The sequence below is a fragment of the Pelmatolapia mariae genome, linkage group LG18, assembly GCF_036321145.2.
Source record: "Pelmatolapia mariae isolate MD_Pm_ZW linkage group LG18, Pm_UMD_F_2, whole genome shotgun sequence".
In the NCBI taxonomy this organism is placed as follows: Eukaryota; Metazoa; Chordata; class Actinopteri; order Cichliformes; family Cichlidae; genus Pelmatolapia; species Pelmatolapia mariae.
The window spans coordinates 5,220,027-5,241,470 of record NC_086243.1 but is presented as its reverse complement, the minus strand read 5'-3'; the positions used below and the strand labels follow the sequence as shown (position 1 = coordinate 5,241,470).

The 21,444-nt window shown below is 40.4% G+C and overlaps 1 protein-coding gene across 1 annotated transcript; it reads left to right on the top strand.

Moving 5' to 3' along the window:
- The first annotated feature begins 553 nt into the window (after window positions 1-553).
- LOC134617092 (cysteine-rich secretory protein LCCL domain-containing 1-like) lies at window positions 554-13,703 on the top strand. The gene is made up of 15 exons (XM_063462269.1): window positions 554-618; window positions 949-1,246; window positions 8,187-8,305; window positions 8,819-8,951; window positions 9,312-9,427; window positions 9,786-9,886; window positions 11,522-11,689; window positions 11,773-11,833; window positions 11,924-11,990; window positions 12,076-12,206; window positions 12,322-12,365; window positions 12,451-12,523; window positions 12,786-12,855; window positions 13,139-13,272; window positions 13,423-13,703. Exons 2-15 carry the CDS (start codon window positions 980-982, stop codon window positions 13,472-13,474), a joined length of 1,536 nt encoding a protein of 511 aa, XP_063318339.1. The 5' UTR covers window positions 554-618; window positions 949-979; the 3' UTR covers window positions 13,475-13,703.
- The last annotated feature ends 7,741 nt before the right edge of the window (window positions 13,704-21,444 follow it).

Genomic DNA, 21,444 nt, shown 5'->3' with positions numbered 1-21,444 from the left:
GCATCTATTTTTCTTTGCTGGACACAGATACAAAGGATGGTCGGTATCTTCTTATATAGGAAGCCATGACTGAAAATCCTTAAATGCCTCACAGCATATTTTTACCACATGATAATTATTGTTTTTCATCGATACAGTTTCAAAATGTGCATAATATGTGAGTGGGCCGTTCTCCTAACGTCCTTCGTGTCACCTTCACGTCACTGCTGATACGATCAGGTGCCTCCTCAAATAGATCTTTCCTGGAGTTCCAACACACCCCTCCCGGCGTGTGGATGTGTAAGTGAGGGTCTGTGTGAGTGTGAGCGAGTGGGTGCGCAGAGGCGTGGTCCGTTGCGTTGCACGTTGCTAAGAGCAAATTTGGCATATAAGCGCAAAATGCGCAGCAGTCCCGTGCAGCCCGCTGCTAACGGTATTCAACAGGTACCTGAACACACTTGTGAGCTCTCTGTCCTGAGTGCATGTTGCAGAGTTGTAGACCGGACTGCTTGCGCTCAATCCGTGTGATGGATGGATTTAAAGGCTCCTTGGATTGGAAAACTGTCATTATCCAGTGAACGACAGACGGCTTAACTCCAGGAATATTACACCTGGGAGAAAGGTTGGCGCAATTTAGAGGTACACTGGCACTATACTTAGCTATTTATTTATATTCCCATGGCAGAGAATACCTAGAGAATATTTGTTTATTATTCTTTAGTACTTTTCTTCTTGTGTTAAAATATATTATGTTATCTAAATAAACAGTTAATAATTTTTTTCTTTGGGGTATATTAGCACATGCAGTAGTACTGTAACTTTTTAGTAATGGGAATCCCATTAATAAGTAAAGGAATGTTATTAATAGGAGCTGTGATATAAGAGCTAAAACAAACATTTTGATTGAGCCCTCAGGCTTTGCTCTTACAGTCTGAGGCAGGCTAATAACCTGCTCTGTCTGTCCTGCAGTATTCCTCGCAGCATCAGTGTTTTCCCCATCATGAGGAGGTGCATTGTTTTCCCTGGCTTGCTGAGAGTAGCGATCTTGTTCCTTTGCTTGAACACAACCATCCAGGCCCTGGCCCTCACCAACTCCACCCGGCTCGAGTCCATCCTGAACAAGTATACAAACAAAGATGAGGAGTGGTGGAGGGCCAAGCCTAGAGGGAGGAGGGCCATCAGCGAAGGAGACATGCACCTCATCCTGGACCTGCACAACAAACTGCGGGGTCAGGTCTACCCTCCTGCTTCCAACATGGAGTACATGGTGAGCACCGAGGACACAGCTATCTGTAGGCCAAGTGCACTGCGGAATATTTAACAGTTCTTTCTACTGCTTAAAAGGATAAATAGTACCAATATTAATTACGCTTTGAAGTTAGAACTCTGTCATGAATATGGGGTCGTGATTAAATTTAGTACTGATAACAAGCCTGCTGTCCCTCCTTACAGTAATCGCTAATGAAAGAAATGTGGTTACGTTTTGGATTTGTAAATGTGTCAATATGCTGTGTGATGTATGACAGGACATTAAGGTAGATTGCAATTAAACTTTTCATTGTTGCTTTTCTGAAACTAAAAACTCCACAGCTCTATAGCTTACGTTTATAGCTTGATACAAAAACATTTTTGGTCTATGTAGATTTATTTCTTACCTTCTTGATAAGTGCAGTGGTTCAATTCAATTTTATTTAAATCCCAACAACAGTTGCCTCAAGGCTCTTTTTATTGTAAAGTAGACCGTGCAATAATGCATATAGAAAAAACCCTAACAATGAGGCCCTATGAGCAGGCACCTTGGCGACAGTGGGAAGGAAAAACTCCTGTTTAACAGGAAGAAACCTCCAGCAGAACCAGGCTCAGGAGGTGCAGCCATCTGCTGCGACTGGTTGAGAGAAGACAGGACGAAGACACTCTGTGGAAGAGAAGCAGAGATTAATAACACCTAATGATTAAATGCAGAGGGCTGTAGTGGTGATTATCTCTATCTGTTAAGTATTAAGGCTTTGTTGACCTTTCAGATAACTTCCTACTTGTCTGAAAGGTCAGCTTTCAGCTAGTTTTAGTCACTTAACTCTACAACATAACTGTTCAACCTGATATGATGGCAAAGCGTGTAATAGACGCACCAGTCCACCATGTAGATTTCATGCTTTGGCTCTCCAAAACATGAAATGAATGCAGAAGTTGCAGTAACAGCAGAGGGAGATATTTTATTTCAAGCCAACATGAAAATATATGTATATACATTTATATGTATATACATGTTAGCCACCCAGCTTTATAGTAAGGACTCTGGAATGTACATCATACATTTTTACTCAGTACCGACTTTGTGGCTTTAAATATATTATCTCTCCCTGCTGGTAATGCAATTTCTGCATGCATGTATATTTCACGTTTTGAAGAAGCATAGTGTGAATTGGACACAGTGGATTGGCGTGTCTATTATACGTTTTGCCGTGATACCGAGTCGAAGTGTTTTTGGTCTTCATAGTCCATAAGTTGTCTTTGGTCTTTCCCATAAGTCTCTGACAAATGATATGGATTGCTGTGTGATTACTTTTACTAACAGCCACTTCTAGAATTCTGTGCATCAGTTTTGTTGAGTGATATTCTAGTGCAGATTTGCAGGTATGTGGGTGTGTGTGACGCACCTGTACAGTTAGTCTGTGGATGGACATCACTAAGCAAGCTTGCTAAAGTTACATATAGTCTGTATTTACAAGTAGCACACCATATAAATGATGCATCTTTATAGAATAGATTAGAAGCAAGTTCTTTTTCCAGCTATTCTTTCTAGTTACACTAAAGTGTTTTTCATAAAAAGGCACTTTCTTGACTCTGCCAGCTAAAGACATCAGATTAGAGAATGAAAGAGAGAAAACGAGCTCTGCAGGCCAAAGCCACCGTCTGGCTTGCTCCACCTCCTGTCTCCTGTTTGCCCGCCCTTGCTGACCCTGGCCCAGGTCCAGCTCTCACCCCCGCAGTGTTTTCCTGCCCTCTACCTCAACTATCCTGCCCTCCCTCCCTCCCTCCTCTTCCTACTGAGCCTCTCCTTGCTCTATCCCTCCATTTCTCCTCTTGCTGAGTCTTTTTCTCACAGTCCTACTCACTTGATCGTCAGCCTCACAAGTTTTCTCTCAGGCTTTTCTTTAGCATCCTCCACTTTGTCTCACAAACTCATCACCTCCTCTTTCTTTCATCGCGCCTCACGCAATCCCAAGCCAGTATTAGCTTTTATTTGAGCCTCCGCATATCTCATAGTGCATGATGGTGCCAGTGTACACTATTTTGCCAAAAGTATTTACTCATCCGTCTTCACACGCTTTCGAAGGGTTAAGGTTAGGGTTTAATATCATGTCGGCCCACCCTTTGCAGCTATAAATGCTTCAACTCTTCTTGGAAGGCTTCATCTCAATCCATCTCAAAGGTGTTCTATCAGGTTGAGGTCAAAATTCTGTGCAGGCCAGTCAGGTTCTTCCACACCAAACCCACTCATCCATGTCTTTATGGACCTTGTTTTGTGCACTGATGTGCAGTCATGTTGGAACAGGACAGGGTCATCCCCAAGCTGTTCCCATGAAGCTAGGAGCAAAATGTCTTGGTACGCTGAAGCATTAAGAGTTTCTTTAAGGAGGTGAGCCCACCTTCTGAAAAACAACCCCACACCATAATCCCTGTCCACCAAACTCTCAACTTGACTCAGTTCGCTTAGACAAGTATTGTCACCTGGCAACCACCAAACTGAGACTCATCCATCAAATTGCCAGATGGACGAGCATGTTTTGCCACTCCAGAGAACAAGATTCCACTGCTCTAGAGTCCAGTAGCGACATGCTTTACATCACTGCATCAAACACTTTGTATTGTGCTTGGTCATGTAAGGCTTGGACGCTGCTGCTTGGCCATGGTGACCCATTCCATGAAGCTCTCCATGCACTGTTGGTGAGTTAATCTGAAGGCCACATTAAGTTTGGAGGTTTGTAGCGATTGACTGCAGAAAGTTGGCGACCCCTGCACCCTGTGCCTCAACATCCACTGGACCTGCTCTGTGTCTTTTAGTTGGCCTACCACTTAGAGAGTGATTGGAATATCTGAATTCAGTGAATGTGATGAGTGAGTGGAAACTTTTGGCGATACAGTGAACGTTCTATGTGGACTAATCCAATGTCCCTTTAGGAGTGGATATTGTTACTTGTGGTGATGTAAGAAAGAGGACTGATGAAAGCCAAGTATTTAGTTTTTTTAACTGCAGGATTTTGGTGCTTTTATGAAACTTCCTAAACGTTCCCCCAATCAAAGAGACTTTATATAGAGTAGGTTGTATTACAAGCATTTATACATACTGCTACACATACTTTTAAATAGAATTGAGATTTGTGCATTGTTGATGTCTAGGATCAATGCAGGACAGAAGTGCCTGATAGTCAAAACTTCCCAGACCTCCTACAGCTTGTCTCATTCAGTGTTATGTGTTTGTTAACCATTAAATAAAAGTATTTATTTTTTATGTTTAAATGATCTAAGAGAAGCATTTCATTTTTGTAAATTAGTACCTTATTTCCATCTGTGCACTGTGGCTGTGAGGAGATAACAATGTGGCACTGGCAATAGCAGCCAAATATGTGCAGACTGCGTAGAAGACTGGGCAAAACTACCTGTTAAGAATTGAAGATGCCTTGTTAAACTGAAAACTGTAGTCTATCTTTAAGGTAAGGTACTGATAATTTTGGCCTGGTCTCTCTAGTCTGATAAAAGAATGCTTCAGTTAAATTCTGTTTTATTTATACAGCGCCAAATCACAACAACAGTCTCCTCAAGGCGCTTTATATTATAAGTTAAAGACCTACAATAATGTACAATGTATAATGTACAATAAATACAGAGAAAAACCCAACAATCATACAACCCCCTATGAGCAAGCACTTTGGCGACAGTGGGAAGGAAAAACTCCCTTTTAACAGGAAGAAACCTCCAGCAGAACCAGGCTCAGGGAGGGGCGGGGCCATCTGCTGCGACCAGATGGGGTGAGACTTGCCACTACATCCACTCAGTGACACTCCCCTTTGTATTATAAGCATATTGTACTGATGATGCCTCAACACTGACGTTTTGGTTTATTTGGAGCCAGAAGTCAGCATATTCAGGCATGAGGCTTGAGTTCTAAGTTATCACCTAAGGCTGAGCAAATATATTTATTTTCACTCGCCATAACTGAAGCACCAGAAAAGCAAGTCTCAGTGCTCCAAGAAGTACAAACAGCTCTTGATTCAGTTTCTGGAAAACTTCAAGGATAACAGTTGATAACAAGGTGATTCCCAGAGAGCTATTAGCAATAAACTTGCCGGACATCAGCATGGTGTGCATTGTGTCCTTTGAGGAATTTAAATTTGAGGAAGCTGTACAAGCGGAGGATAAAAGAATGTCATGGTTTGAGCTGCATTTCAGCCACTTCTGTGTTCATAATTCCATCAATTTTAGCAACAACATCAAAGTACTGTCAGATTTTGATCTACCATATAATACCATCTGGAAATAATTTGATTAGCAGCAGTTTAAAATACACACAGTGTCCCCCTGTGTGTTCTATCAGTCATGGATTGGCCTCACAAAAATCCAGACATCAGCATTAATGAAGCATTGTGGGATCATTTTGACAGAATGGAACAAAAGGTAGACAACCTTCAAAGAAGAGCTTTATAATCTCCTTCAAGCCTAGTAAACTATTCCAAAAAACTATTTGAAGGAATTACAAGAAAAGCATTGAAGCCCGGTTTAAAGAATAAAAGGGCAAACCGAATATTGATTTTTCAAGTTTGTACAATTCTGAAAAGCCAGTCAAATGAAGATTCTTGCCTTATATATTGTATTTCTATTTGTTTTTGCACATTTCAGTAAATCACTGGGTTTATCCCCGGGGCCTTATCAGGACATGGAGAGATTATATTTGTCAACTGGCTTGCAAATGATTAGGTGTCCCACCCCTCCACCCCGATTATATCTGCAGGAGGTGGTCAGGTTAGGGAAGTGTGGGCTTCTCTGCTGGTTGGCTGGGTGGATAGATGGTGCTGCATCTATTTCTCATTTTCTAGTTAAAAAAACAAAATGAGGTGGCTAACAACTTTTGTGCATTATTGCATATCATGTCTTATCACACATTATTGCAACATGCTCTCAACATGGAGTTTTAATATTGTATGAATACAATATGAATACTTAATTTGAACTGAAAATACTTGAGAATTCTAACATTTACAACATCATGTTAAGAAAACTTTGAAAACGATACCACATGGGTAATATTAAAGAATTCTCTATATTGTATATCTATCAGCCAAAGCTGGACTGTGGCCAAAAATCTCCAGTCCAAATATCACTTTTCCACTCAGGCATGAACAACAACTAGCACTACAATGTGCAACAGTGTGTTAGCCTTAGTCTAAACATATGGAACGTATTATGGTGGTCAAAGCAGTTACAACTCAACACTTAAACATTATCCTATTAGTTTTGACGCGCGATAGCTCTAATGCAACTAAACAGTACGCCAACAGACTGCACACTGCACCTATTCTTCTCCCTCCCCAACAGAGTCAACAGTAAATTAACTTTGCCGCGACATTAAAATTGCGCAGCCCCCAGTCTGCTCTCTTTAAAATAAGAGGTATGGGAGTAAGTTTCAGGTATTTTCAACTGATTTTCTTAAGCTTCTCTGGAAAAGATGGCATCAGTCCTTAAAACAGAAAGTCTCTGTGCTCCTGTGTTTGTTAGTTACTTTTTTTTTGGGGGGGGGGGGGGGGGGGGTGTAAATCTCAGATTGTTTTATGAGGCCAGAAGTTACTGGAAACAAGCTGAAACAACCGCACTGAATAGTAGCAGAAAGCTGTCAGTTGATGTGGTGGTCTCTCATGTATGTGTCTGTGTGTGTTAGAGAGTGTATTGGCCTCGTTTTGGCCATATGGTGTCAAATTTGCAAGAGGCATGCATACAGTCACAGTGCTTTCAAGTAAAGACCAGGTCGATTTTTGAGGTGGAATGAAATAACACTTCACATCAAGTTTGTGTGGTTACTTTCAGATCTTTTTTTTTTTCATGGCAGCCTCAAATCTCAAAAATGGGCCCTTTTGGAAAGTGTAAATAAATTTAATGCAATGATTTACAAATGTCATAAAGCCGTATTTTATTCACAATTGAGCATAGAAAACATATCAAATGGTTGAACTGAAGAAAGAAGTATTTGATCATTTTTAATTTGATGACAGCAACACATCTCCAAAAAGTTGGGAAAGGTCAAGAAAAGGCTGGAAAAATTAAGTGGTACTTAAGAAAACTGCTGGAGAACATTGTGTAACTAATTATGTCATGAAACTGCTGTGTGGCAAGCACTGTGTCCACCCAAATGCAAGACTTGGAAGGCAGGAATGAATTAAAAAAGCACCTTTACTGCTGTTACGTGCAAGACTACATAGTATTCCTGACTGCAGAGCAGCAGCAGGGACACAGAAAACTAGAAAACATGAATCAGGGAAACATACAGCCAGAATGCAAGAGTAGAATCAGGACAATAGAAATCGAGAGGAAACGGGTGGGAAACACAGCAGAAACAAATCAGGACTAACAAGAGAGGGGAAGGCAGACAAGACAAGAGACTATCAAAATAAAACAGGAAATACAATTAAGTCTGAGACAGAATTAAACGTGCAAACTTGACAAACACAAAAGACAGACACAGATACAAGACTGGAGGAAGAGAAGGGAACTCAAAATGGAACTTAGAAACATGTCATCAACAAAACAAGGGGCTAAAGGCATGAAATAACAAAAAGTCATAAATACAGGGGACTTTAAAATCAAACCACTAACAGGAGACTATAAACCCTGAACATAATTTCCTTCTCAAATCCCCCCCAAAATGTAAATCCATGTAAGTTAGGCTGGGGGAAATGGAAAACCTCTGTGGTCAGATGAAACAAATATTACATTATTTCTTTCAAATCATAATAGCAATAAAATATTAGCTGCCCTAACTTTAAAAGGCAAACTTCTAAGTACATTTTTTTCAAATGTGGTAACGTTTTTATCCAAGAACCTGTGTGTGTGTGTGTGTGTGTGCGCGCGCGCGCGCGTGTGTGTGTGTGCGCGCGCGCGCGCGCGTGTGTGTGTTTCATGAAATCTTTGTGGTGAAAAATGTGTGTGCTCCTTAGGTATGGGATTACGAGTTGGAGAGAAGTGCAGAGCACTGGGCTCACACCTGCAGATGGGAACATGGACCAAGTCACATGCTGACACAAATAGGCCAAAACCTCGGAGCACACTGGGGCAGGTGCGTGCGTACAAAGAAGTGCAGGGAAGTGTAGCAATTAAAATATTCTGTGTCCTTTCTGTGTCACATGTTTGACAGCTCTGAATTGACGTATCTTGGTCTCCAATACAGTGCATTTAAAGTTAAATGTACACTTTTAAATGTCTCAGCAGTTTAACAGCTAACATCTTTAACCCTCCAGTGCTAAAAATTGGTAAAGTAGAGTCAGTTCTGTCTTGACATCTGTAAACAATTTCCTACTCAGTTTAATCAGTCATTTATTTTGGGTCATAATGAATAAAAATTTAAATCTGTTTGTAAACCTCTGTAAATTTTATTTAAGACAGGAGGATGTTCATTAGCTAATGACTTGGGATTGACCAGCTTTAAGCCAATGAGCAGGTGGTTTCACAGTCAGACCCCCAATGTCAAACCAAGACAATGTCTCAAGTTCAGAACAGACTTCAGGAGTGGATGATGTGACAGTAGTTACATCCATCTATTATACTTTTAACACTTTTTCTACCACATCAGGGACCGGCCCCCAACCTACCATGTCCAGGCCTGGTATGATGAGGTGAGGTATTATAGCTATCCCTACGCCCAGGAGTGCAACCCACACTGTCCATTCAGGTGTTCGGGACCTGTTTGTACTCATTATACTCAGGTAATTATCTTAAAAGTTATACAGTCACTAGTGATCATATGTTTCTTTCATTTAACAAAATCATATTTACTGGTATAAAAATATCTGGGATATCAAAAGTTCTTCTATTTAATTGCAATTACAATTTGAGGAATGAGCTAAATTTAGCCAAGAAAATTTGTGCAACTAGGTTGTTTATTTGCTTTAAAATGAATATTTAATGATAACCACTCACAAAACTGAGTAAAATATGAAATTATATAACTGTGAATGCGTACTACAACCCATAATTTCCACTGCCTTTTTGAAATTCTGTTACATGATACAACTCTGTTCACATCGTCTGTTTTTTTGTGTGTGTGTGTTTTGTTTTTTGTTTAGTTGGTGTGGGCGACCAGTAATCGCATTGGCTGTGCCATCAACGTGTGTTACAACATGAATGTGTGGGGAATGATCTGGGCCAAAGCAGTCTATCTGGTCTGCAACTACTCCCCGCCGTAAGTTTTCACCCAGGACATGAACACATTATGTTCCCATACTGTCTTCAGTGAAAGAAGAGAGGAGTCAGAGGTAAACATCATCATTTTTAATGAGTGAGTAGCTCACGACACAGGTCTGTCATCAGCAATCACAAAAATGATTTAGCAATAACAGAAATTTACAAAGGCCAAAAGGAATGCAGTAACTTTATTTAATTTTTGTTCCTACTGCTTACATATTTTAATTTCTTTACATTGAAGAAAAGGTAAGAAATATAAAACAAAAGGTTCTGCACTTCCTGGCAGGTTACAACTGTGATAAAAAAATCAGTATTATCATTTCTTTTGTTTGTTTTCTTGTTGTTGTTTTTTCCAGAGGCAACTGGTGGGGTCATGCTCCATACAAATATGGGACTCCCTGCTCTGCTTGTCCAGCGAGCTATGGTGGGGGATGCAGGGACAACCTCTGCTATAAACGTGGGTTATTGCCTACTTATTTTTGTACATAACTCATGTGTTGTTCACATGTTTATTATTATCTTTATTGTATTTTAGTCATTTATATCACTGTGGAGGTTTCCCATGATTTTGACCATTTATACTGAGCCAATGTACTGTTTGCACAGTTAAATCAAGAAGAACTAGATAGATAGATTAGAGATTAGATAAAACTTTATTAATCCCTCGGGTGGGTTCCTCCGGGAAATTCGGTTTCCAATAGCACAGCACCGACAGAAGTTACAGAATGTGAGCAGAAATATACCATATATACACATATATAAATACAGAGACATATAAATACAGAGTATACAAAAGGGATAAATAGAATAAATAGGAATAAGAATACAAGGGAATTGCACATTTCAAGTATTGTGAGTCTATTGCACCGTTGGATATTAACAAAAAGTATTGCACAGTGAAAAGGCACTATAGCTTAGTTGTCTCTCTCTCCCCCCCCCCCCCTTTGTCCTCCTGTTTCCCCTCCCCCTCCCGATCCAGAGAGGAATTAAACAGTCTGATGGCGTGTGGGACAAAGGAGTTTTTAAGTCTGTTGGTTCTTGGCTTTGGGAGAAGCAACCTGTCACTGAACAGACTCCTCTGGTTGTTTATGGCCGTGTGCAGAGGATGCCCAGCATTGTCCATAATGTCCAGCAATTTCTTTAGTGTCCTTTTCTTTGCCACTGTCACCAGAGTGTCCAGCTTCATGCCGACCACAGAGCCAGTCTTCCTGATCAGTTTTTCCAGCCTGGATGAGTCCTTCTTTGCTGTGCTGCTCCCCCAGCACACCACAGCATAGAAAAGTACTCCTGCGACCACCGACTGGTAAAACATCCTCAGGAGCTTCCTGCAGATGTTAAAAGACCTCAGCCTCATGAGGAAGTACAGTTGGCTTTGGCCTTTTTTATACAGATGCTCTGTGTTGCATGACCAGTCCAGTTTGTTGTCCACCCACAGCCCAAGGTACTTGTACTTGTTGACCACCTCCACCTCCTCTCCCTCTATCTGAACTGGCAGTGGACCTGCTCTGGACCTCCCGAAATCCACAACCAGTTCCTTGGTCTTTGAGGTGTTGAGTTGCAGGTGGTTTGTGTGACTCCATGTGACGAAGTTCCTCACCAGACTTCTGTACTCCTCTTCCTGATCATCCCAGATACACCCCATGATGGCTGTGTCGTCTGCAAACTTCTGAATATGGCATAATTCAGCTTGTTTCCAGTAAGTTCTGGCTTCAGTTGTAGCAGAAGTCAGAGGTGTACAGGGTGAAGAGAAGAGGGGACAGCACAGTTCCCTGTGGTGCTCCTGTGCTGCTGACCACAGTGTCAGACATAATGTCCTTCAGCCTGACGTACTGTGGTCTGTCAGTGAGGTAGTTTAAGATCCAAGCGACCAGGCAGGGGTCCACCTGCATCCTGCTTAGTTTCTCCTGGAGCAGACAGGGCCGGATGGTATTAAAGGCACTGGAAAAGTCAAGAAACAGGATCCTGACCGTGCCTTTTCTCCCCAAGTTCAGCAGCACACGCCTTTAGCATCCTACTACTACTAATACAATCAGAAAAATGCACAGAAAAATGTATTCAGCTCTTAAAAATTGAATACGGACTGTGTTTTCAGACGGAGGTGTTGACAGGCGTCCGGCTCCTGAGATTGAGGAGACCAATTACATTGAACCCGAACCAGAGCCAGTAAGAGACGGAGAGCCCCGACCCAGGGCTCAGGCACCAAGCACCTCGCCCAATGACAACCTGGAAAGAGACATGGTTCTCAGTACAGAGCAGATGTGTAAGGATGAACTCCTATTACTATAGCTCCCTGAGTAACAGATATGAATACAATATTAATACTGACGAGTTTGTGTACTTAAGGCCAACAGGTGGACTGTGAGACCAAGCTGAGGGATCAGTGCAAGGGAACAACCTGTAACAGGTAGAAGATGATGTGTATAGATGAACTTATTATCATTAACATAGTTCAGTACCACTATGATCTTCACTTTACTGTGGTTTCTGTCCATAGATATGAGTGCCCACCCGGTTGCCTTGAAAGGCCTGGAAAAGTAGTTGGGACTGGATATTATGATATGGTAAAAACTCACAAGTAACAGCACTCGATGTATTCTTTCATTTATTATTATTTTGTATAAACCAATCTTTGCTTGATTGATCCAGCAATCCAGTGTGTGTGGAGCTGCGCTACACTTTGGTGTTATTGACAATGATGGAGGATGGATCGATGTGACCAGACTGGGCAGAAAACAACATTTCACCAAGTCATACAAGAATGGTGTTCAGTCCATTGGGTACGACTCTGTCTCTGTATTTATGTCTATTTATTAAGCATTATACTTTGGCTGTTTAATTGTGATGGATGGCTATAATACATCAGGCTTACTGCCATTTTTGTCAACTTTACAGGAAAAACAGAAGTGCAAATTCTTTTAAAGTTGAGTCTGTGCCTGGTAAGAAGTTCATTTCTCATAGCCACAGAAATACTGTAGCATATTTTTTTTTTGCTGTGCTTTGTCAACTGTTTTTTTTTTCCAGTCAAGGCAGTAAGATGTGATACCACAGTGGCGCTTTTCTGTCCTTTCAAGAAACCTGTACGACACTGTCCCAGGTAACGTGTGTTGATCACAGCTATGACCTTTATGACCACCAAAGGTAAAAGTAGTGTCACTACTGTCACCTGTATACATACATTTTTGTGCATCTTTGAATTTCTGTCTTAACAACTGGTGTGTACTTTATCATTTATAGTTTTCTTCCGCTTTTCTTTTTTTTTTTTTTTCAAAAACTGGTTTAAATTTGAGCTGATTAGTCAAGTTTTGTCTGGAAACAACGGGCTCTTTGACCTTACCTTAGCTCTGGCTTTTTCCCAGGTTGTATTGTCCTAGGAACTGTTTGCATGAGAGCCAAGCACGAGTTATTGGGACAAAATACTACTCAGATGTAAGTTTTTGCATTATTGTCCTCACTTTGGGTAACAATAGTAATTTGTTACTTAACTTATAAGATAAAACCAGAAGACGTCACACTCAGATATCAAATGCATTGCATCTGTAAGGCCTGAAGTTAATGCAGCCTTAATTACTGTTGTAATTCAAACCTCTGCTCAGTTTTTAACAACACAAGCAGCTGCATTTGATAATGTGAACACATAGAGTGCCACAGTTCCCACAGTTAGGTTAGAGGTGCTTTTCTGCCTAACGACTCATTCTCTTGGCCCATCCAGAAGTCGAGTATCTGCAGAGCGGGCATTCATGCTGGAGTGATCAAGAACGAGTCAGGAGGTTACCTTGATGTGATGCCAGTGGACAAGAAGAGGCATTATAGCGGCAGCTATCAGAATGGCATCACCTCAGAAAGGTAACATCTCATTCCAGTTAATGTAATTGTCCTGAATAATGCAGCGTGGAATTTTATTGTGCGTATTTGATTGGCATCTAGAGAGATGTTTTGTTTTAAAGGTCCATGCTTTTCATGTAACATGTGTCCTTTTTGCTTTTCCTCTTCCAGCCTACCAAACCCCACAGGAGGAAAAGCCTTCAGAGTGTTTGCAGTCATCTGAAAACCACTCAAAAGACAAAGTACCCTCAAATCCAGCTTCATCCGCTTCAAATCCAGCAAACCTACTCATTATCAATTTACAACCTATAATTATGTAAATTCCTACAGTGAGCACATCAGTGTTACTGATACTGTCACTAAAAGTGTAACTCAAGGCTTTCCTTCTATCTTTGGCCATGACTGAATCACTGTCCAGTAATAATGTAGCAAAGGATGTTTGGCAAATGATGTCTTCTGTCTCATATCTTTCCCTAAATATCTTGAGCTGACCATAGACATGATACCACGACAATCTGTTTTTAGCTTTCAAAGTTGTGTTTAAAGCACCAGATTTATTACCTTTCCAGCCGCTTCATGTCATTTTAAAAAGACTAAAATCAGCTGTGTTTGCTGACTAATTTAAAAAGTGCACGCATCACATCTATATAGAAAAAAGGAAGGTAAAACACTGTTTCAATTTAGTCAGTCCTAGGTGTGTCTATGGAGGAACAAATTGGCCATATTAACATAAGATAATGAAGTATAAAATGACAAAAAAAAATCCAAAACATATATATGTTATTACACATACTGGCTACAAATCTGAAATACAGATTCCTTCAAATATGCAAAGTGGGTTCCTCATGGCATAAATGTATCAATTTATCACAATGCTGAAGTCATATTGTCAGTTTAACATGCACAGAAAGGAATTTTAAATAAGAACACAATTTTTAATTAACATCAGAGAATCCTAGAGTTTACATGAAGACACAATACTTTGAGCGGCATTCATCACTGGCACAGAAATTATTATTAGTTTCGGTTTTCTGATACGTCTGGTCGGGGTCTCCAAATATTCTATGTCTGGTTATAGTGTTAATATACACACTTAACATGCATATTACATATTTTTGTATATAATGTTGTAAATAATACTGAAAACATGCTTGCTATTCTCCTCTTTTTAATGTACAATTTAACAGCCATGCAAGTCAATACACAGTAAATGCCACAACAGCTTCTGAATGCAGAACATGCATCTGCCCCTCAAGCTTTTATTGTCGTTTTTGATGACCGCCATAGAGTGAATATGTTGATATGACTGTAAATATTGTATGTGTGCATGTATAACAGATATTTTTATATTTTATTCTGCATTCCTAGCTCTTGGTTTTGTTTTGTTTTTTTACATTTTTATAAGTGGACCTGGCTGGCCAGGAATGCGCATGGCATAATCTTAATTCCCAAAAATTCTTAAAAAGTATTAAAAATGTACAAAAGTATATATTGTGTCATTCTCTGACTTTATTAGAGACTTTTGTGCTTGAAAAACATTCAACTTGAATGACTCAGCAACCTTATAGTGTGTAAATCCTGCAAACCCCAAGTTAAATCTGCTCCTGGGTTTACATTGTATTACATTACACGTTTTCAGTTCTTGCGCACATATGGTTGTGAACATATGGCTGAGTGGCCACATTATTTTAATATCAGTCCCTTCAGCTTCCTGATAGCCTGAGGAATGCAGGCATTAACATTTCAACATCATCTCAAATTCAGCTGCTGAAAAAACTTGAGAGAAGTTTCTTTCTCGCAAATTGTTGATGTTTCCAGGAACTGAAGGGAACACGGAGGAAGAGAAAAGTGCTTGTTTCAGTTCCAGGCAGTAGATCTTATCCACCAGTTGGCTTTTGCATGTTTTAAACATAAGAAAAGCACTTACTGAAATACAGAATTAAAAACAACCTGTCAATCTGACTTGTTTTGGTGAAAGAGGGTGTGTGTAAAACAGAATAAATACATAAAATAAACAATAATTGTTATTATTTTTGTTGATACTTTAATTTATTTTTTTTAACTTAATTTTGGATTCATTTGAAGAATGAAAAGAGAAATCAAAAATATCCCATTTCCAAACGCCATAGAGGAAGTCTGGCATTTAGCTCATGTTAAAGGTTTTATCTTTCGCTCGCTTTATCACTTCTGCTTTTTAGAGTGTTTGATCTCAGCTCTGTGATGTCAATGTACTCAGGCCCCCTCGCTGTGCTAGCAGCCACATGCACAAAGACCAACTTTGTGTTTTGTTGATCTCGATCAGTTCACTTCCCAGAGTGCATTTCCGCTCCTTCCTCTGGACTGGCGCTGGGTTTTAAGGCTCCGGCTAAAAAGTCTCGGTCAGCAACCTCTTAAAACTCCTGAAAAGCCACACACACTGCACTCATATAGACAAAGATGCAGAATTATATGAGGAAAACACGCAAAACACTGCTTTACAACAAAAAATTTAAATCATGCACACAGACTGGGTACAACAGAATCTCCTAACATAACACCAAAGACAGCTCTGCAGAACTGCTGCGAGCTGCGCCTGGAAGTAGACATGACCTCTTTCAGAATGTATAATTACATGAAACAGCTATGAAGCAAGATTATAACCTGCTTACTGGGTTTGGTCCAGGTATCCTGGAGAGAAAAGCCAAGCATCACAGTGCTGTTAAAATTCACAGGACTCTGTTGCAGAGGTGGCCGCTGGTGTAGGACCTCAGTGAACTGCTCGAGTCAGTTACTCAGCCTGTCAGTCAAAAACAGGCCATTCAGTCAGTCATCCACTGTGCCAGTCAAATAGATGCTTATTTTGGGTCAGACAAATAGCCACCCGTTTAGCCAAACAGTCTATTAAGCAGTAGAGAGGCTTTTTAGACAGTCAACCAGACTGTCAATTAAGCAAAGGTTGGACATCTGGTTCTTTAACGCCAAGTGCATCATATTTGAAATATTTTTGAGATTTCAGACTCCTGCATCAGCGATGTGATACCCCCACAAAAAAGGAAAGAAACTGAACAAAAAAAACATTACCCCCAAAAAATTAAATGATATGGGGGGTTTTTTTACCAATTTTTTTTATTCAATAAATGGTTCAATAAACACTCAAGTTTCCCCCAAAAAATTTAATTTTCCGGCTATTACATCATGGGTCAGCCTTTAAAGGGCTACTATACTGAACAATTTCCCATTTTTATGTGGGTGTGTCAACACAGGAAGCATCCAGGCAGTGTTCAGAAATGTTTAGGGAGCATTCAGTATGAAGTGGCAAACATTTCAGCCAACTCACACACATTAACTTCACTGCATTTGTACATGTCTAACATAATATGTAGAGTACCAATATATAAAGAAGGATCATTTTGCTTTCTCAGTGTAATTAGAACCAATCGGTGTTTGAGTTACTGCCAAAAACAAACAAAAACTGTCTGACTGCTTCTGCCTGCATGTTGAGGACACATTTTATTTGTGCATGTCTGTACTTGTGCAAAATATGCTTTAAAAACACTCATTGATCCTGTTGCTGTATTAAAGTGCAAATATTTAAAAAGGCCAGAGGAAAGTTTGCTGAACAGCTAAAAGTGACAGATAAAACTTCAGCTCCTTGATGCATAATTTGATTGATAAACATTCAGTCAAGTTAAGTATGACAAGTTTGCTGCCATACCGCAGCAAATATGACTATGCTCCACTCATAATGTATGCATATGAGATTACACTTACATGCAGGTGTGATGTATGTGGCACTAAATCACGTCCTCTGTCGGTTTGTGTTGAAGCCACAACTAAATAAAACCACCACCACCAGCGTGACACTTGTTTTCAGTGGTTTCCATTGTGAGTCTATCAAAATTGTTGGAGTGGATTTACAGTTTTGCTTAGATCTCAGACATTGTCATGAGGTATTGTTGGGGCAGTTCTCAGTCTACATGTAGGCAATGCACACCTTGAAAACAAGTTATGTTTGATTTGAGATGTTTTCAGCCCTGATGCCACAGGCGTATAAAATCAAGCACCTAACCATACAGCAGTCATGGCAGCTGGCTGCACATCCCTGAGCCTGGGTCTGCTGGAGGTTTCTTCTTGTTAAAAGAGAGTTTTCCTTCCCACTGTTACCAAGTGCTGGCCACACACTGAAAAAAAGAGAATGGCCATCTCTTGGATTTATGTAAGCATTTTGCGTGTATTCAACACAATTGCCTCATGCTTTAAAGTTAAGTGTAACTACTATATAGTGTAGAAACTACATGATATGCAGAGAGGGTAGATTAAATTGTTCATATCATGTTTGAGTGAAGTAAGTCAATAATATAGCAATGTTAAATCTTGCAACACTGCACGTGATTTCATCTTGCGCACTTTGGATCGTGGTTTGAGGAAGGCATCCATCTCAGTCAAGTCAAGCAGCCGCCTCTACTTTTTTCGGTATACCGAAAAAAGGACATTGGATGGGTGTTACATTTACAAAAGTCTAACTTGTAATTTGAACAAAATAATTTCATGTTTCTGTGGTGAACATAATTAAATCATGTAGGATCTATAAGAAATTCAACAAATTAATTTGTTCTTGTTGAGATGACATGATACAATCTAGTAAGAGTGGTTAGTTGCTGGACTCATGATATTCACAAGATCGCACGAGATTTCAAACTGCAGGAAAATCACACAATCTCGCTAGTTTGCAGTGGGTTCTCTCTGGGTATTCTGGTTTCCTCCTACAGTTAGAACTCATGCAATTAGAGTTAGATTAATTGGTGATTCTAAATGGCCCATGAATGTGAGTGCAAATGGTTGTTTGTCTGTATGTGATAGACTGGTAAACTGTCCAGGGTGTACCCTGCCTCTTACGTATTACTTTGGAGATATGCCCCAGCCCCTCTGCAACCCGGATAAAGACAGGATGGTAGTTGTTGTCAATCCATTCACTTTTTATGTTAACCACACTCTACACTTTGTTGAATATTATGTAATATGAAGACAACATGAAGTATTAAAGTGACCAAGTAGTACCGGGGTAAAAGTTATTGAATACTGTTGAAATAAAATTACAAAATTGTGAAGGATTAAAATATTCCAAGAGCTCAACTTACTTCATCTAAACATGTTTCAATCACGTTTCATCAACAAGAAATGCACAGATTTATTTAATATGAATAATTTGTGTTTATTTAACTAAGTTGTTTAAGTTTCTGCCAAAGCAAAGCAATTGTGTGCAAGCAATGTCCACTACTTATTGAATTAAGTAAATCCAACATGCTCTTTTTTCAGTGCAGGGGGTGGCCTGATTGTCGGGGTCTTCTCTGCATTATTGTAGGGTCTTACTTTATAAACCAACTTGAGGTAACTGTTGTGATTTGGTGCTATATAAATTGAATTGAATTAGACTGACCCTACCTTTACTAATATTTGAAAGTGAATCATTCTAAACACCTTGCTGAAATTGAGTGTGGTGCTGTAATGTGATGCCATTGTTACAGCAAGTATGTAATGACCATGTAAAGTTTCAAAGCAGGCTCACTGAGTGCTTAGGTGCAAGTCACCAACACTGCTGAGTTTCAGACCTCCTCTGGCATTAACATCAGCACCAAAACTTAGCAGCAGGAGCTTTGTGGCATGAGTTTCCTTGGCTACTTTTGCATATATGACCTAAAATGTAGATGACCTAAAAATAATCCTAAACATTTACACCCGAAACCACGTTTATATGTCAAGAAGAACTTTGGAACCCAGCTATTAAGAAAACACCTTTTGATCAAAAAGCTTCCATGGGTTCCTTATTAGCAAGTGTGCAGCGACTGACAGTGACATGTATTTATAAAACTTACATGCTTATTAACCTGTATGTGGGGTGGCTGTAGCTCCACAGATAGAGCAGCTCACCTACTAATCGGTAGGTTGGTTTGATCCCCGTCTGCTCCAGTCTGCATGCCAAATATCTTTGGGCAACATACCCAAGAACCCCAAATGCTCTCCAATACATCCACCCGAATATGAATGTGTGTGAATGTTAGATAGAAAGCACTTACACAGAAAGAGAAAAAAGTGCTTTTGTAAATGCATAAAGCACTTCGAGTCCTCAGTTAGAGTAGAAGAGCGCTTTTATATAAGAACCAGTCCATTTACCATTTACCATGCTTCCAGCATATCTCCATAAAACATGGCGACTTTGCAGCATTTAAATGGACCCAGGTGCACTGGTAAGAAATCTAGGTTCTTGACTAGGATATGCTGAGCTTAGCACAATCTAACCTGGCCCCCATTGAGAAGGGCCCCACAGACATGGAGGACATATTCTCCACTCCATGTGCCACACTTCTCAGCAAGGAACTGCGTACGTCAAATGCTTCAGTCAATCTGCATCAGACTCAAAGCCTTCACAGTGTTCATTCTCCCCTCATGCTAAACTTAGTTACCCCTTGTAATCATAACTGCCATCTCATGAATCTTTAAATAATGATAGACAGAGGCCTGGAACATTTAATCCACAAAACTGAACTGTAAAGAAAAGTATGAGTCTTTTCATGGCAAATGAATAAATAGTCCCAGCTTGTATTTGTGTAAGTCTAACAACATACTCCTGTGTTGCCCGTTTTAGCAATAAAACCTTTTTGATTGTGTGTGTTGGTCAAAAAAATACAGAAACATCAAATAGACATAGCAATTATGAGGCTTTGTGAGATATGTTTGAAATTTGCACACATCTGGTCATGCCTGAAAAACACTGAAGTGCATGGGTAAAATGTGTGTGTGTGTGTTTGTGTGTGTCCACCTCTACGTACAAATGTGTAACTGTGCGTGTGTAAAAGTGAGGCACTTTCTAAATATGACTCGTGCAATCACTCGCATGCTTTATAGCCCGTCGCTGCTGGCGGTTGACTCCTGGGTGGACACACACCAAGCATGTGGGCTAACAATCACTGCGTGACAGGATGAGAGGCACTTGTGTGTGTGTGCGTGCGTGTGCGTGTGCGTGTGTGTGTGTGTGTGTGTGTGTGCGTGTGTGTGTGCGTGCGAGTGCGCATGCTGCCGTGTGAGTGTGCGGTTGGACGTCCTCCTCTCAGCCCTCCACCACTCATAGATTTAGACGTTGTTATTATTTTAACATAGTTAGCAGCTGTGTTTTGGTGGCGAAACATGGTAATCATCTCACGGCCGCAGGGCTTTCTGATGGCTGAGGTGTATTTATAACGGTGGGGAGTTTCAGTCTTCTTTCTCATGACACAACACAGATCTGGAAGCTTCTCAAAGTCATACTCGGTTAGCCTTTGTGTCAATCTATTTAGCCTGAAAGAATCATTTGGGGCAAATCATTAAACTACATTAATATGTCGGTTATGCTTCATTTTCAGTGTAAATGTACAGGAAGAGTTGGTCCTGGAAAAAAGAACTTTTAATGTTCATCAGTCACAGAGATGTGTATGTTTCTTGTGCCAAAAATAATGCATTGTGTCACGGCCCGGTGGATCAGCAGGTAGCTGATCTGCATTATTGTTCTCTCTCTTGCGCCGGGGTGGAACTCATTGCAGTTTCACGCCCCCGGCCCTTGGCACCCGTGAAATGGAAACACCTGAGTCTCACTGACGCAGCCAGCATTTAAGCAGAGGGATGGCAGCCATTCATCACTGGATCGTTGCGTGACTCGCATCAGTGTATCTCAGCTCGAGCGAGTGTTTTCCCCTGTCCTCCCCACCTTGGATTCCCTGGAGCCCGGACCCCTGTCACATTTGTATATAGCACAATTACCTTCACTGTCTGTACACCTGGTGAATGTGAAATAAACCCCACTGGTCTCCTCAAACCAAAGAGTCCTGCATGTGAGTCCTCAGTGAACTGTGACACACTGAACTCAGCATTCTTTTAATAGTTATTCTCACTTAGGTTTTTTTTTGTTTTTTTTTAATTTTGCCATCATCACAAAATTAATTATATTTCTGTTATGTTTTGGTGACTTTTCTTTTTACTCGTTAACTCCAAAGGACAACCTCCAGAGTGAAGTGACCACTCAAGGTAAGCTTCAGAAGTCAGTAAATCCCCTTAGACTCCCATGTTAAAATCTCCATCAGTTTTGGTCTCTATAGATAGTATCCTCCCTGGTAACGAGTCATAACTCATCCACCTGTACCCATCCATCCACCTTGTTGATTGCCAAGTATCCTGATACAGGCA

What these genes read in the sequence shown, in the direction of transcription:
- LOC134617092 (XM_063462269.1), top strand. Translation starts at nt 980, where the DNA reads ATGAGGAGGTGCATTGTTTTCCCTGGCTTGCTGAGAGTAGCGATCTTG. An exon ending in CTCGGAGCACACTGGGGCAG is followed by an intron (nt 8,306 to 8,818) that starts GTGCGTGCGTAC and finishes CTACCACATCAG; the next exon opens with GGACCGGCCCCCAACCTACC. An exon ending in GGACAACCTCTGCTATAAAC is followed by an intron (nt 9,887 to 11,521) that starts GTGGGTTATTGC and finishes CTGTGTTTTCAG; the next exon opens with ACGGAGGTGTTGACAGGCGT.